The sequence below is a fragment of the Saccoglossus kowalevskii genome, chromosome 22 (assembly GCF_978046115.1).
Source record: "Saccoglossus kowalevskii chromosome 22, keSacKowa6.1, whole genome shotgun sequence".
Classification (NCBI taxonomy): domain Eukaryota; kingdom Metazoa; phylum Hemichordata; class Enteropneusta; family Harrimaniidae; genus Saccoglossus; species Saccoglossus kowalevskii.
Window position 1 is genome coordinate 5,212,398 of NC_140662.1, and position 19,255 is coordinate 5,231,652.

General features: G+C 32.9%; 1 protein-coding gene across 8 annotated transcripts in view; it reads right to left on the reverse strand.

Moving 5' to 3' along the window:
* The window catches only part of LOC100370078 (tensin-1-like), a 144,738-nt gene that overhangs the window by 36,522 nt on the left and 88,961 nt on the right, over positions 1–19,255 (reverse strand). For all 8 annotated transcript variants that reach the window (XM_085495524.1, XM_085495522.1, XM_085495523.1 and 5 more), the window contains exon 4: positions 6,235–6,273. In XM_085495524.1, the coding sequence (XP_085351650.1) occupies positions 6,235–6,273 (39 nt within the window). The remainder of the gene's footprint in view (positions 1–6,234; positions 6,274–19,255) is intronic.

The following is a 19,255-nucleotide window of genomic DNA, read 5'->3' on the forward strand; positions in this document are numbered from 1 at the left end:
AAGAGTTAGTATTACATCTGGTTAGTTTCAGGCGGACTACGCTGGTATGACAGGATACATGCAAATTAGTAGTATTATAAGCAGGAAAACACCACTGCAAAAGCATCCATTCTTGGGATAAGAAAATCATTGGAAATAGTGGGCTAGTACATTTGAAAAAAGGGGGGTTGAAAAAAGTATTATAAACAGTGGACTATTCCCCATTCTCCAAGGTATACAAATCAGTAAAACACAGGAAAACCATGAGGTCATATGGTGTGAATAGCACATGTACTTTTGAATAAATAAATACATTTTTTTTTTCAAAAATGTAACAAATTGATATTCATTTTTTTTTATTTTCCACACAATATTAACATAATAATTTACAGACAGAAAATTCACATTTATTCATTTGTTAATGGTGAAACAAATGGACCTAAAAACAAGCTATGCTAATTGGCTTCAAAATTAGAATGAAAATCACAAACTATTGCTGATCATGATGCATTGTGGGAAGAGTTGTGAAAGCACACATTGGAAATGGAAAAAATTCATCATTGAACAGAAAATGGAACAAGTTACCTATGACAAATACATGTATACTCTGTAAAACTACAACACAAAGTTGAATTTGAATCATGGTCATCAAATTTAACACACACTTTTTACATCAAATTTCACCTAAAATGATGCCATCCATGAAGCTACTTATCACCATGGCAATAGGATTGATGTACTGAAGTGGTCAACTCAGCAAATGTATTAAACTTAATGGTTTAAGCAAAGTGACCAGTAATAAGCATCACAACAAGACTTGTGTCAAGCAAGAGGTAAATCATCACAATCATCGAGCCAGTGTTTTGGGTTGGTATTACTAACTATATAGAATTTCCTTCTCAATTTCCAAACCGTATCCAAAGCAAAACATCTGATTGAACATAATCAGGTACATTCCATCACAAAAAAAATACAGGCTTTGCGGCCAACCATTTTACTGGATTCCTCAACAGGGAGAAGCGCAATTTCAGCAATTACTTTTCAAAACAAGCTTCACGGTACATTACTTTACTAGTGTTGATTTCTTTAAACGAATGAGAGAAACCCAAGCAATTTAAGGTCTAGTTTCAATCCCTTTTTTTTATTTTCTTTTGGACAATCTGTGCAGCTCAATTGACACCAGCGGGTCTTTGCATGCATTATTGTGTAAACGATATAACTCAATTAGCGGTCAGTGCTTACTTTACGAATTAAAACGATGCCAAGAGTTTATATTGTAGGGAAATACAATTCAAAAGCATAGCAGCAATTTAATCAGAACCCCCCCCCCCCACACACACACAAGCTTTCAAGCAGTTTTTCAAAACAGTTTCTGACAACAATGCATAAACAGTGCAATAGAAAATTAAACAGTCACTGCAATGTCATGTTTTCAGCTATTACTCAATGTCAATCACAACAATTTTAATGAAATTGAATCAATGGAGAGAGTTGAAAAGCTGCGATTCAATACATGTAACACATATTTTTTTTTTTGGGGGGGGGGAGGTAATACTTCAAAAAAGATCAGAACTACAATGTACATCATCAGAGTGAAAGCTCAGACATCTGATTGTCAGTTTGTTTTTGAAGTTTCAACTATGGTAGTAGAGAATTAACATGCCATGTTTTATAACATGGAATTCCACTAAAGTATTTCAAGCACCCTTAAGAATATATGTTTTCACTGAATTTTAATTTTAGGTTATTTAGGGCCATTTGTGAGGAAAACATTTCACGGAAGCTACCAGTGAAACACTGCCACACAATATGACTTGTGAAATTCATACAAATTTTTGTGAATTTTGTAAGTCACTGAAAATCATGAAAATTTACTTAGTGTCATTGACTTTCAAGAAAATTTTTCTGCACAAATGCCATAAAATACTAAAATGGTAAAAATTTCATGGTTTGCAGTATGTCCCATTTTATAAGACTTTACAATTTTCAGCAACACCACAAGAACACATGCAATGATGCAAGTGGAACTAATTGACAGGAAAATTTACATATCCTTAAAAGGAATGCAAGTTGATTATCTGTCACCATGAATAGCTCAGATCTGCTTTTATCTACATTATACATTTGTGTTGCAAGTATATGTGTTACATGTTAACCTTTTCACCACCAGTTCTCTTTTCATCACAAAATAGTCCCTTTTATAGTCTGCAATTTCCTTCAGAAGATTTTTGAAAAAATAGGCAAATTTTTCTGTAAAACTGAAAATTGACTAAAATTTTGTCTGTTGGCTCTAAAATGAAAGTTAATTTCCAGAAATTTTGAAGAATACAAGAAAAAAGTGCAGAAAACATTGGGCGAGAAAGTCTGGTGGTGAAAAGGTACAGGCACAGAAATACTCTAAAAGTTTTGAAATTTTGTTTAACTATAAAATTCTATAAATGTCACACTGCAATAATATTTCAATGTTAATATTTCAAAGTTTTAATATTGTCGTCACATGAAATGTTCTTTGGCTCCAGGACACCATTGAAAGCAACTGAAGGGCCATTGACTTTAGAAAGCAAGACGGGCATTAGCGATAACTTCCAAAACAAGAACTTGACCAAGTTGTCAACAAAACCAACAAGAGCATTCCAAGGAAGCTTTACAACCGATCAAATGTTGCAGATTTTTTATATTGGGGCAACTGAACAAAAGTCAATTCCAGTGGAAGTAAAAATGCCATAAACAAGGTCATATCCATCATGACAAAAAACCAAAAACAAATTTATTTTTGCAAGCTGGTTACACAGTTTAGTTTCACCATACTACATCTACTTTTTAAACTATTAAATGAATTTCCATTTGAGTAGGATAAATAATTATTTTAATTCTGTTCAAAGTCTGTTTATATTAACCCCTGGCTTTATCCTAAACTATTGAAAAATGGCCGCCACTGAAATGAAAAATGAATAAATATAGATCAATTCAGAAAACAAGCAATATTCTTAAAAAAAACAACACAAGTTAAATGAAACTGTCAACTCCCGAGAGGTTCATACAAGTTTGAGCAAATGATGAAAAACAAAATCTTTTTTTACTTCACACTCACCTGAAAACATGCAAGACTACATGTACCTCCAGAACTCAAAATCAAAAGTGTTTTCGTTGAAGAAAACGCAGGTCAATCGTTGATGTTCCCAAGACTATTCATGGGTCAGATTACAAATTATTGATTAGAGCGAAACCTTAGCTTTAGAAGAAACACTTCAAGGGTTCCAAAGACTTGTGAGAGGCTTGTATGTATGGTTAACAACTCAGTGTTCTAACATAGGGCAACAGTTGAACCATGTCCACTGACAGATCTCAAGATACAGCCTACTTTGTACAGTATGAACTTTGACCTCTACACACCACCCTCAAGTAAACCTAGATACACTATTTAAGTTTTCTACTCTCGGTGCAACAAAGGTATTCCCTTTATTTTTATAAATTTCATAATAGAAACTGAATCGAGATGTTTTTATTGGCCAATTGAATAACATTTGAATGATATATTGCACTCTGTGGTCAGAGATTTTCTGGTTTGATTCAACTACTATTGAAATTTATACATATTTATAAAGATGAAGCAAACGTCTATGTTGCACTAGGAGTACAATAAGGAGACCATCCATTTGAAAGCATGGGAGGTGTTTGAAAAAAAATTGCAAGCTAAACACAGAGAAAAATAAGGGTAGCAGGGAAAAGAACAAGACTAAATTAAGGAATGCGAGAAAAGATGAAGATGATGAAAAGTGGAAAAAAACAAACTTGCTATTTACTTATAATCCATCAAGATTATCACTGTCATTAAACAAATCCATTTAAACATAAATCTGTAATCCTAATCCCACGTTATTAATACCATGTGATATTTATCACTTTTTATATTTCTATGACAACTGGCTGCAAGTATTGAATATTAGGTTACTGGTTAATGATGACAAGAAAAGTCTGACACAGTCAAGATGGTTCATATATTTTTGTAAGCAAGTATATGTTAACATAATAGATGGCTGAGTCATCCCAACATATGGATAGAGGGAGAAAGGAATATAAACTTTTTTTTATACCAATTCTAACATTGAATTAAAGACACTGTATTGTGTCAAAATTGGTTCCATTTGTCACATTGTTTACTTGAAAGTTGAAATGTGACAACTATGATATTTTAATACTATATTTGCGCTAACAGAAGCAATAACAGTAGACAATGTTAGCATAAATGAACCAATGTGAAGTTACAGTACTTAAAATAATATCCAAAACATCAATTTTTTGACGAAAGCAAAGACGATACTGTTGAAAGTATTTTCATCTGCAATACTTTCAGACCTATGAGTAAGTACTGTACATGCATTAATTATTCACTGGGTTTTAATTTCGCTATTTTCGCTGATAAGTAAAATACACTAAATTAAATTTACATGAACATGTAAAATAACAATAGAACTCATTGTATGTGGGAATCCTTGACAAATTCATGAAATAAAATGTAGTGATTTCGCTCAAAACATCAAAATAGTAAAATGTCAGTGAAAATAAATGGTTTTGCAGTAGAAAAGTCTTTATTATAAAGCACAGTGAAAAATTAAATATGAAATGAGTTGTGCATTTTATTGCTTTTTGATATACATGTAGCCATCTTATTATTAGAACACTTTTAAGGAAAATTAAGGTTTATCTCATTTAGACAATATCTTTGAATTTTGAATGAAAAGACAAACGTTTATTTCAGCTTATTCGCTACTACATTGTATAAAGAGTAAATACTGTGAAATACTTTATTTTCGTTAAGAATTAATTTTTGCTAAAGAAATGATTCAATGAAAATAAAATCAAGCGAATATACCTTTTTTGAAAATAAATTCCACACAAAACACCCAAAAAGTATTTTCAGTGAAAATTAATTCCAGCTAAAATAAAGTATTTTACAGTACGATATTTGTAATTAACAATGTGCCACATTCTGATGCCATTGAAAAACAGACATGTTTGCTCTAATAGAGGAGAATCACTAATAGAAGCTAAAATTAGATTAAAATTAGATTTATTATATATTGGGTCATTATTTTATTTGTTATTTACGTAAGCAGATGCACTACAGAGTAATCAATGATGCTGCACATATTCAACCACCACAAGATTCCAAAGCAGGTTGTGCAATTTTGTTTTCAGGATATGAAACCATACTGTCATTCCAATCTAATGAAATTGCTGCCAAATATTCAGGTCAAGTATTCGCTAACTATGCAATGAGATGTCAGATGAGACAGAGAGAGTTAATAATCATTCAGGTCAAGTACATATCCTGGCACATGACTGTGGTCTATCTTAAACTCATCATCACCACCTGGAATTAGTCATTAAATTATAAACCATATTAACCCACCAGTATCTGAATACAGGTAAATCCATGTGCTTGGAAATAGCAAAACCATTAAATGGAAACTAACAAAAACTGACAGTGGGAAGCACACCAGCTGTTTCCCTACTTCACCATGTAGTATTTTGTTTACTGAAGACTTTAAATATGACAGAATATCCCTCCTGACTTTCTTTTATGCGCGAGTTAATTCCTAAATCATTACTCGGACCACAGTCCCTCTCTACACAAATGTATCTATAATAGATGGACTGTGCTCGGATATAATCATAATTTTTCCCTACAAGAGATTCTTTTGCTAAGTATTCATTTTCAAAACTCACAAATGTGATTTAACTTTATCCAATGCTTCCACATTTAGTATCTTGAGAGACATTTTCGTAAGTTTTGCTTGCTGGGACAAATAAGCCAGGTTGGTTTTACATGTCTTTAATTTTTTTATGCATGATTACAAGAGAAACAGGACATCAGGACAACAGGACATCATGGTAGCCAGATACATCAGAGATCAAGATACCAAAAAATCAATAACTTGTTTTTCTCACTGTATGACAATGCCAGTGTGACTTGATTATTATTAACACTGAGCACCAAAGACAACTTCACAAACCAATCACAAAATGGTCCCATTTCACAAAAAATATTGACAAAAATTTCAACTTTTTTGATCAAAAACTTGAAGCGACATCACATTTATGTTTTTAGGTCGAAAATCAAAATTTAAATTCAGTAAAAATTACAGAAAATGTGAACCAATTTATACAAATTCAGACGTGAAAAAAATTGCCTTATTTTAAGCAAGAAATAATTTGGCGCCCAAAGGAATTATAAATAATGTTTGTACTTACCAACTCATAATTAACTGGCGGCACACAGGTAGTCATTACCTGTAAGACACAAGAAAAGCATTCATTACTTCATTAAATTCATAACAATAAATTTACAATAATTCATACAAAATAAAAGTTGGTAGTATTTATGTGGCAAATAAAATAAAAAAAAAAAAGTTATTTCAGTCATATAGAATATAACCATAACAACATTGACGATGCTTGAGTCTGGAAAACACATTACATAACAAATTTTACTGATACATAATATCGTTTCCCACGATAAACTCATAAATTCATTTTATATATGGAATCTAAAATTTTATGAATTTTTCCTTGACTTGAATAGTTTATCAGTACCTGTATATCCACAGGTCTAACAGCTGATTTCGCACCTATATTTTTGGGTATCGTTATTTCCATGAGTTAACAATACAACAAACAGTGGTATATATATATACATATCAGTGTCTATTAAAGGAAATCATCCACCCAACATGTGGCGCTGACTAGGAGGCTATACACAACAACTTTAATTTTAGGAGTTCCATAACAACTTGAAATACGATTCCATGATACAGGGGCCCCATAGAGGGAGACAGCAGGCCTGAGTCCAAAGTATCCACAGCAAGGCTTAAGTGAAGACATATAAGGAACCAGGAATATCATTACATGTTACATTCCGAAGATACCAAGGAAGGTTTAACTTGGTATACAGAAAGTGACGTGGATGAGGGAAGAGACATTCCCATATAATGGCTAAAAATACACCGGAACAAAGCAATTGGTAACAGTAGGACTAATTTTGGAAAAAAAATCGTGCAGGGAAAAATAGAATTAGCCGCTGGGCTTTTGTCAATGAACTGCTGTATATTAAGTTCATCACAATCCTATCACTCATTACGAAAGAATTCCCACTGCACAGCTGAAGAAAACCTTTAAAAAAAAACGTAGGATTCCAGTCTCTAAATTTTCATTGAATCTTATTTTCATTTGCTCATTATTTTGAATATATGAATTGCTACGATGAACGTATCGAAAGAAAACATGTAGTGTCATTTCATACAGTGTACCCTTATTAATTAAACATGTTGAATTGAATCAGGAATATGGTGTGATTAAAATGCGAAATCTACAGAAAGATGCAAAAAGTGGGAAATCACTGATTATAACCTTGAAAAAAAATTGATGGGTTGATTATAGAATGACGTAAACTCTTTTAAACCACCAAATTTTTCAAATTTGCTATAAATAGCCTACATCCTGGAAGTACACAAGAATTAACAGCTGAGATTTATAACTTTTCATTTATAGTCTCCAGAGGGGATTTCTGAATTACAAAATTAGATGCCAAACAAGTAATACAATATAAATAGTGGAATGTAAAGCCAATTAAATTGGTCAATTGGGATTAAAAGGAAAATAACTGATTATAATAATAAGTGATCTCAGGGAGTAATGTATGGTGCATGGAGAAATGTCCGGAGTATGGAGAAATGGTGGGGCATGGACTAATGTCCGGTGCATGGAGTAATGTCTGGTGTGTAGAGTAATGTCTGGTGTGTAGAGTAATGTCTGGTGTGTAGAGTAATGTCCGGTGTGTAGAGTAATGTCCGGTGTGTAGAGTAATGTCCGGTGTGTAGAGTAATGTCCGGGGTGTAGAGTAATGTTCGGGGTGTAGAGTAATGTCCGGGGTGTAGAGTAATGTCCGGGGTGTAGAGTAATGTCTGGCGCATGGAGTAATGTCTGGTGCATTGAGTAATATCTGGTACATGGAGTAATGTCCAGTGCATGGAGTAATGTCCGGTGCATGGAATAATGTCCAGTGCATGGAATAATGTCCAGTGCATGGAATAATGTCTGGCGCATGGAGTAATGTCTGATGCATTGAGTAATGTCCAGTGCATGGAGTAATGTCCAGTGCATGGAATAATGTCCAGTGCATGGAATAATGTCCAGTGCATGGAATAATGTCTGGCGCATGGAGTAATGTCTGATGCATTGAGTAATGTCCAGTGCATGGAGTAATGTCCAGTGCATGGAGTAATGTCCGGTGCATGGAATAATGTCTGGTGCATGGAGTAATGCTCAGTGTGTAGAGTAATATCTGGGGTGTAGCGCAAAATCGGCATCAAATCTGGTCCATTACCCAGCATGCAATCTTTACAATGAGGATCGACGTACATGTAGATTACACACCTTTGACTTGCATATATAATCTTAACTGTGCTGCGTCCGATTCAATCATGTAACAAAATGACTCAAATACCAAAAGCCTTAGGGAGCCAGAGACTGTTTTAGAAATCAAACTATTTGTAGAATATCATATACATTTGTATATCTCATGAGTGTTAAAATAGTGTTGAAGGATACATATGGCAATATTCTGCAGATACAGTAAATCAGAAATATAATTCCAAGTGGATCAATGCATGTTATAATACCCATATTTCCTTAAAATAGGCCAGCACTCAAAATTATTAATATTTAAACCGTTTTGTTGTAATCAGTCTTTTCATTTAAATATCCATAAAATAACTTACGAATAACTAATCATCCGTCAGTATTCCATCTACCAACCTGGACATTATCAAATCCAAGTTCTTGACCTAGACATACTTGAGCCAAATTGACTTACTATTTGTTTTGATCAAAATGACATTTAATCAATCTTCAATTGGTCATTCAGTACTATGTGTTGCCAGGTCTTGTATTGCTATGAGAAACCAAATGAGCCAGCAATGCAATAATTTTCCATATCGTGCTCAGCCCTATTTGGACAAATACATTTCTTTTATAGATTTAAAGCGACATTTACTTTGAACGGGTTCAAGCTAGTTACTGGTATTTTGCGTTATCACTGCAAATTTGTTTTAATTTTGACATATTGTGGGACTTGCCTTTGTAACACATCGATTACATTACCTATAATAGTACAACTACCTGTCAGATAAATAACGATATATTTAGAGTTTAAGAATTCAATAGAGGTTCTTGTTAAAAAGAGTTGAACGAGTATTGTCAAGCATAGAAATGCCAATCCACACATTCCTTAGTTTTCTAACTCTACTGATCCATACGATATTTAGAAGCAAAAGTTGATATTGAATCTCCCTCCCCCAGAAGAAGCTTCCCCCAGTATTCCATCTCTATCAATCAATAAAATATCAAGAAGCAATTTTTGATGATGCCCTCCCAAAAAAGTTGAAGAGGCACCCCTTAGTGGACTGACTGGATCCTTAAGACTTCAACTCAAGCAACAATGATACTAATTAACCCCCCCCCCTCCAACAAATTGTTGAAGAAACTGTTGGTCCCTAAGATTTCAAGCAGCATTGTAACTAATCCCCACCCTATCCCCCATAGTGGCATCCCTTAGTAGACTACCTGGATTCCAAAGACTTCAAACAGTATTGTTACTGAAGCAAACCTCTACCAAACACTAGAAGAGGCAGCCCTTAGTAGACTGCCTGGATCTCAATGACTTCAAACAGTATTGTTACTGAAGCAAACCTCTACCAAACAGTAGAAGAGGCAGCCCTTAGTAGACTGCCTGGATCTCAATGACTTCAAACAGTATTGTTACTGAAGCAAACCTCTACCAAACAGTAGAAGAGGCAGCCCTTAGTAGACTGCCTGGATCTCAATGACTTCAAACAGTATTGTTACTGAAGCAAACCTCTACCAAACAGTAGAAGAGGCATCCTTTAGTAGACTGCCTGAATCTTCAAGACTTCAATTCAAGCAATACTAATTAACTGATACTAATTAATGCCCCCCCCCCCAACAAACTGTTGAAGAAACTGTTGATCCCTAAGATTTCAAGCAGCATTGTTATTAATCCCCCCCCCCCCCAGTAGACTGCTTGGATCCCAAAGACTTCAAGCAACATTGTTACTAAAGCAAACCTCTACCAAACAGTAGAAGAGGCATCCCTTAGTAGACTGCCTTGATCCCAAAGACTTCAAGCAGCATTGTTGATCTTGATTGATTGACTGGCCTATCACATTTCAAGGTTTTAAATCAGTCTTATCAATTGATCTACACATGGTATTGCACAACACTTGTTCATTTACAGCTATGCTAACCTATCCTGTGATTTACTGACTGCAGGAGTTAGTCATGTGTCAAGGCTGCACAGATGGATAGCATTTCAACTTGCAATAGCTTGGAGTGTGTCCATCCTATTCACTGATGGAAGTGAGACATGATCTGCTGACGTATTCCACAATATTGCAAAACATCGGCTAATTTTGTATTGGAGAGTCACGACTTTGCTGTTGTGTACAGCTGATATAGTCTTCTCCATCCAGTAACCATAGTAACCTTCTCTGTCGCCCTGCCCATCCAGCCCTAATTAACCAACTATCATACCCTTTCAACCCATTCTATACAAAACATTCAACTTTCTGTACATCTTAAACAGTTGTTTTTAACTGTTTCAGAATCTTAAATAGCATAATGATGTTAAAGACATTCAGAAAAACAATTTAATCTTGACTTCTGTTCCTAGAGAATCTCTAACACGATTCTAACAGACTTCGCCTGGAGCTAAACATTACTAAGACAAAATTCTTCTGTGTATGCAAGTGAAAAGTTATTCTTTATATTAAAAATGTATATATAATATTCAGATTATTCTATTTATTTGGCAGAAAGCAATCTAGAAAGCCCACACAAAGTCTTGAGAAGTACTGGAATATCTGGCCAACGTCACTTAACGCTTTGTGTGTGGGTGAAAATATGAGACTTAGAAAAACGCAAGTATGAGAACAATTCCAGAAATGTATTAGTCAGCTGTGACACTCACGCTAATAATATTACAGTAGCCAACCAGTTGACCTGATATGCATGATAGCAAGATGTAAAAACAACAAGGTGGTAGTCAGTGCTTTTCTTTAGAAAATGATCATAATTGGAACTGTTGTTAGTATTTAAAGTTGTCTGTGGGTACAGCTGCTGGTGAAGTGACTTAGGTGAATACAGGGGACAACACCACTTCACAAAAAATTCTTAGGGTACAGAAGTGCATAAAAGAAAGGTTGAATGACAATTACGTCACTCAGACTTTCTAGTTGATCTAGGCTTACTGTATTAAATCTATTAGAAGTACATCTCCAATAGAATCACATACAAACCAAAAAATCAATAACTTATGTTGACCATAGAGACACCTCTGTAATTTACATGCGAATGCGCTACAAATAGAGCAAGTACGCTAATTGTTGTAGAAAACTAATGGTTAGCAGCTTTGGGAGAGAAGAAATTGATGTCAACTGAACAACGTAAGCAACAATGTATTATATAAAGACAAGATATACAGTATTAGTGGATGGAAATATATACTAAATTTCTAAAGTTATGAAAAAATTTAAATTCTGAAATTTCTCAAGTATGCATCCAATCCTGACAAATTGTCTGAATCTGTGAAATACAGATTAAAGCAAACCATAGAAACGAAAAGATCCTAAACAAGTAAATAGCAGCAAACCATAGAAACGAAAAGATCCTAAACAAGTAAATAGCAGCAAACCATAGAAACGAAAAGATCCTAAACAAGTAAATAGCAGCGACACAAATCTGAATTCTTCTAAAATTCAAAAATGTTTGTAAAAGTTTAGTATTTTTTTTTTAATGAGAAAAACACTCTTGCGATATACAAATATTTGTGATGTAGTTTGTTTTAAATTTCTATATAAAGGTCACCAGTGTGGAGTAGGAATCTGGCCTTTGAAATTAAGGGACACATTATGTCGACGACACATACCCAAGTCAAAATAATTTAAAATTAAAAACTCATTACACGTTGTAATGTATTATCATAGTGCTGGGAAATAAGTCCGCACAGTAATAAATTCTTTCTTTTCAGATGCAGAACTTTAAACCGAATAGTAAAAAGTGTACTCTGAAAGTCTTCACATCTCCATCATGGAAACTCCAAGTTGTATTAAAACATTGCTGGTATAATAATATAAACATCTGTGACAAGAGTTGAAATCTACAGACATCAGAAGTGATCAACTGTTGACAGTTCACATCACAAGACTGAGCAAGAAGATTCTTCTATCTAACCCACCATCAAAGTAAATCTACTGAAACGCTTACCAAAAAATTCTGACATACCTTTAGGTGCTGTTTTCAAAAACTTTAGTCACACAAAAAATCCAGAGTTTAGATTGAACGGAGAAAAAAAAAACACAACGTTCTAGACTGAAAGTAAACAGCAGCTATGTCTCCAACTGTTAAATCAGGACATCACATATTTACAGCGAACTTCAGCTTCTTCTATGAGACCTCTGTTATGTACAGCCAGCTATGAAAATGAATTCTAGGTCATAACACTCTCTCAGCTAAGCCTATCCTGCTATCCACAGCACAAAACAAGCTGTAACTAAAAACTGAGCCAACATAAAAATATACTTGGTTTTAGTCATGCCAGGATCAGCCTATGACCTGTATGAAACAGCTGAGTGTAAAATAAAGTTCCAACGAAGGGCCTAGGAAAGGATTTCCATAAGGCATAATCAGGGGCATGTCATTCACTTTTTGGGGGTGGGCTAGTTTGAGAACTTTCAACGACATTCTGGGAACATATATCTAAGAAACTTATTTCTGAAATGTTGTACTTGTGCAAACCATCACGGATCTGAATTTTTGGAGATACTCCCATTGCATAATTATTGTTTCTTTTCTACATTCATGGTTATGTTTAAATAAACTGATCCAGGATATTTAAAGGGTCAGCTAGAGGGCCTCAAGGGGGAAAAAACCTTCTAGGCAAGTCTGATAATTATAGAATGTCAGACTGAATATTTTCTCTGACGTAAATAGTTAGTTTGCTGGACATAACTTTCTCTCTTTAAAAACATTATAGTTATAGTGTATCAGTTAAGAGAATTTAATGGTGATTTATACAAAAGAGTAACACTTTTTCTTTCTCAATTATTACTTCTTAGAAACTTAACTGTAAAACATGCAGTCACATATAGAAAGTAAAGAAGGGTAGAGCAGGAAAAAACTTATGAAAATGTTTTTATAACTTTTCATGCAGATATTATGTAAGTATAATGTAAAAATGATTAGTAGCTCCATGATGTCATTTAGGTGGAATTTTCTGCTTTCAATGACATGTGTATATAATGATTTTCCAATCACAGCAGTTAATCCTATTTCATCTTAAAATGTTAATCCAATTTAAATTTCACCATCCTACAGACAAATTAATGTACTCTTTTTTAAAAGAAACGGCATCCGAAATGCCAGCATTTGATAGCAATAGAAATATGTTTCCAATATCACAAACATTATTTTGTTTTTACCAAAAAATGTCTTATTTTATCATTAGAATTTACCTTATTGTCGCTATTTTCACAGAGGGATTCATTGACAATAAATATTACAAATATACCTTTTTCCCTATATTTTACATCCAACTCATCAAAAATCTTTGAAAATTTCCATACAAAAAGTCTCCAGCTTAATTCCAGCCTTAATAAATCATTTCACAGAAGTGTATTTGCCATATTAGTAGGGAATGCACATAAAATGTGAATAATGTTGGTGTGTCTACAGTTAGAATAAGCCATGTTTTAAGGATTCATCATACAATAAATCCAATTTTTGAGTTATGTGCATTTCATTTTGAGATGCGTTTCTAATAGAGCCAATACTGTTTAGGCATATGACAGATTAAAAAACAGAATGAATAAAATCCGGACACAGTTTGAAAATGATAGCATGTTCGCACAAATAACTTGCAATCTTTCGAAGAAATGTAACAAATGTATCAGTACGAGTTCATCATCCAGTACGTGATGACATTACAACACAACTTCCTATATCTCACAATAAAATGCCAGTTATGTAAAACACTAACGTATCTCTTATTTTTATACAGTAGTAGGAAATAAAGTCCAGCAATGCATGTTTTTAAAATACAAATTATATACATATCCTTCTAAATTATTACTTTTGAAAAATTTACAAATATACATTCAGTCATGTATAAAATAACCAGTAATTTGAAGACAATAAGGCGACAGGCAATTTATAGCTCTTTATACAGATATATGGAGAAGGTTTGGATGTGTAATTGAGGTGGTATTTTAGCTCCATTTCAGCCCAACGCCATGTGTTTATAACAATGCCCACATCATAGCTGTAATCCTATTCCATTGAAATCTTATTTTCAATTTTTAGAAATGTACAGACAAATTATTGCACACACAGAACATTATTTTTCAGTATTAGAAACAAATTTTCAAAATCATTTTTTTTTTAAATATCAGTCCTTCCAGAAAACTGGAACGCAGTTTGGAAATGACAGCTTGTTCACAATAACCCACATTCTTCACAAGCAGCAATGTATCATATTCCTATACGTGAGAAGACAATATGGAGCAGGATACATGTACATCTCAGTATAGGATGAAAGTAACTATTACAGGAACATTCTTTTAATAGAAGTAATAATTCAACTTTATACATCCGGACACCCACATATACATGTACATTAATATATCAACCACACTTGTTAATCAGTCGTAGACAAATTTTCATTCAAAAACATTTCCCAAATTTATTTTTCATCAGTATGAAAATGTTTACAATATTATCAAATCTGATCTGAATCTGATGAATTGTATCGCATGATTTTTATTTTCTTTTCTTATGCAATGTTATTTAATTTGTACTATAAATTGTTATTATTTTGAAATGTTTTGCTGTTTTTTACTACCTACATTTTATTTTGTATTATTTTTAACTATCGTCACCTTGTGGACTTTCACAATTAACAAAGTTTCCAACAAATAAATAAGAACTTAAAATATATAAAAACGTGAAAAATAAATAATTGAATACGAAAAAAAATTCCAAACTAATATCTTACTTTAATCAGATTGGATATTATCCAACCAGATGTGGATTGTAAAATTTGATTAAAACTGACAGTTGGCAAGAAACCACTAAATGACAGATAATCTATACAGCAAGAGAGCATTTCAAAAATATCCATTCTGTGAGTCAAATTAGCATCAAGATTCAGATTCAAATTTGGATTCAGTAGTTTACAATATTGGATTCAAATTCAATGTTAAATATGAAGAAAATATAATATTGATCTTTTCCAACTTGTACATAAATTAAATTAGAATTTGGTAAACCTCAATCTTAATGCAAAAGTTTTTCTATAAATTTCTGAAAGTTTTAAATCAAAATTTCAATAGGTGTGAATAGATAAGTAATTTCTGCAGGAGACAACAGTTTTTAAAAGTGGTGCATCTGCAACAATTTCTGACAGAAACAGGAAAAACATTAAAAAAACTTTTATAATAGTATATGCATTGAGTACGCCTGAATAAACATATTTGATCACCGCAAAACAAAAGGGAATTTGGTCATTCCTGACCCTGTGTGTGTTTGTGCCACAGATATGAAGTGCGAGAGAAAAGCATTCACTTTGGATGTGTTTTTGGTGGATCTAACAGGTAATGTACAAATGTAAAGATTTTGCTCATCCAATATTCTCATTATTCACCTCCGGCCATCACGCTAAAGATATCACACAAAATAGCGATATAACCACCTACATGTATAACCATTATTGTACAACAGATATACATGAAATGTATTATCACTAAAGTATGCAGGTATGCAGACACTCCCAAAGGATGCATGCATAATTGCGTATATTAATGGTATGTTTTCATCCAGAGATGCAGTGTGTCTAAACTATCAAAAGTATAAGAACCATCTATTATCACTGGGTCTAATCTCTAAAAATATCAACTCTATACCAGACACAATAAGGTAACATAAACCCTAAGTAATTTTAAGTAATATTTTGAAGAGTGAAAATGTATGACTGTCTCCATCCTAGTTTCTTAAGAATCTCATCCAACAAATTCAATTGGCCCCCTACTACCAGCAATGAAAATATCAGATCATTTACAAAAAACAGAAAATCGTTGATGCAGTAAATCAGCTGAAATTAGTATTAATTAACTGTGACCTCTGAAAGCAACTATCCAAAACAAAGAATTAGTATTAATTAACTATGACCTCTGATAGAAAATATCCCACACAGTGATTACAGTGATCCTGCCAAGACATGCTGAGATGTTCCAGCTGCTGGAATTAAGTTTAAACAACAAATTTAAAAAAATAAACGATTCCAAATATCAAATTTCAAATTAAAGAAGAGACATCTCCAGATACAGATTATCATTCAAACTCTATTTTAAAATTTATAATAGCAAGAAAAAATTAGATTCCAATAAATTCAAAAAATACCTATTTTTATAAATGCACATGATTACCAAAACAAATATTTTTTCTGACTCTATTGAAAAAAAGATAACAAACAAATTTTGAAAGATTCTAGTAAGAGGACTGTCTTTTAAAAGAATACTAAGCATAAATTTCAAAGTTTTGAAAGTTCACGGTTTAATTTTAATTACTTGACTTCTTACTGGTAGATCAATAACACTTCCAAGAATTGTCAATATCATCTCTGTGTCAAATAAAGTCAGGTGTTTCATGCTCAACACCGAGCCGCTTTCAAGAGTCGCATTGAGTAAGAGTTTCAGAAAATATGCAAATTAGTCTAAGAAGTTATATAAAACTTGGTGAGTTTAATAAGGTTAAACATTTATTAACTCATCTTAATAACTACTAGTAATTATTAATTATTTTAAAAATAATTATTTAATTTTTAAGGAAGTGTTAACGTATAAGAACTCCCCAGTTATAACAATGGAAATGCTTGTTTCTATATATCTGGTTAAATTTTTAATGATTTATAAAATTATTAAACCCCAATGTGAGAAGAATAAAAGTTGCTCTATAATGATGACTTGGTAATATTTCTAGAAATTATTTGATATTATGAAATGCGATATTATTGAAAATGTTGATTACCGTAGCTCGTGCCACGCCAACTATGGAAATGTCGGCAATAGTTAAAGCTAGTGCTTCATAACTCAAGCTTCTAACTCCACCCTAACTCACTTCACAACTCATACCATATGCCATCCCAGTCAGTATCTTAAAATATGCTTGGTATGTCAGATTCGTAACCATCTTACCAGGATCAGATTGGCTGACTTTCCAAACTCATTACCATATGTCAAAGATTAAACTGAAGTTCAACATCCAGTTCTCCAAAGAATCAAAACACATTTTCAATTAAATATCCAACAATTAAGTCTTCTTATCCAGAGTACAATAATGTGACCTCTGACTTTTCATAGCCACAGACCTTGTTTGATTTTTTTGAAATGTTTTACATTATTCTGCTACTGCCACTTTCTAAATTATGATCCAAATATGTTACGACTTTGTGATCAATTTTGATGAACAATCTCATCTTCTGCATGGATAATTCAAATTAATTCATTTATTTTTTCAGATTAAATACAGAATTTAAATTTTGATGGAAAACAAAATAAGTCCAAAAAGCACACAGACAATTCAAATTCAGCATAATTATTTTGATGGCCAAAAAAGCTTACCAGTGAAAATAATTTTTATATCATAACTGGAAATATGAAATAATACAACCACTCAAAACATTATTGAATCTGTCAAGTTCATTGAATGAATGTGAGCTGTTGCTAGGCAACTATACATTTAAAGACACAACTACAATCACAATGATGAACTGACTCTCCTTAAACTCAAAGTTTAAACAGGGACACCACTCATCAGACTAATACGATGTGCTTACTAGATTTAAATATCCGTGGAAGAGATAGTATTTTGATATTGATTAAAATCACAAATAATACAACACAACTAACAGCAATGACAACAAAAAACCAGAATCCCAATTAAAAACATTACAACTATGCGTCGTGGTAAAATATTTGTTATTAACTGCTTTTATTTCATGAGACAAATTTTCATGAATATCACATATCAGTGAAAATCATGAAATCTTGCAGTAGTGGAAATTTTCTCTGGGGTCTTACGACATGGAGTGTCATTAACTTTTGCTGTAAAATCGTCAAATTATGAATATTCCTAGCAGTAAAACTTAAGCGGTTTACGCAAGTCTCCATACACATTTCCTGCTCAGCTGTCAAATAATGTAAAATAAGTAATATTCATTTTAGTTTAGTTTTAGTGAATTTAATGTTGCATAGATACTAGGTTTTAAATTCAATGGGTTGTCAAGGAAACAATACATTCTATTGATAACTTATTTACTTTTAATATCTCCTGTCAGCGAAAATAAAACCAATTTGAGAAAATAACTATACAGTGATATTCACAATTAATATTTACACATATTGCTGCATAAAATAGCATCCAAAGGAATTCCCAATTGGGAAAAAGTGAATATTAATAATATTGTTTTGACACAACACTGATTTTTTATCAAGTTGTTTGTATCTGCTGATAGCCAGTACCTATTTAATTGTCAATGTTACACAAAACTATGCGTATACATTTTCAAAATTAGTTTTGTGACCACTATACGTGTTCACACAATTAAGCAACCATGCTAATTTGTAAAATGATTTAAGTGCTCCAATTAAAATGTTTAACTTTAATGGCAAGTTAATTTTCTCCACAGTATGTGTCGACACCTGTAAGTCATTATAATTTATGTCCATTAAAGACAGAAATTAAACAAAAAGTACATCAAAATATAGCGAAAAGTAAGCAAGTACTTTTAGTCACTACAATACTAATTACTACAGAACGGCATTAATTTATAAAATGGCCCATAAGAATAAAATAAAGAATATCATAAGGGAACCTAAACAAAATCATTGGACATAAGGCAATAGCTTTGATGCCTTTATGATCATCCTGAACTTCCAAAAGAAATGCCCATTTAAAATTTTTTTTTCTTCAAATTTTTGTGCCAGGTGGCATTCCCACTGCTGGCCTTCCTGATGTTGCTAGTGCAAACCAGTCTCCCAAGCCTATCGTTGGGTGTTATATAGTGCTGAGTAAACAGTTGCCTTGGGGACTCAAACCCAGGACCTTCCTATAAATGCAAGGCAAACATACTAACTACATGTACAAT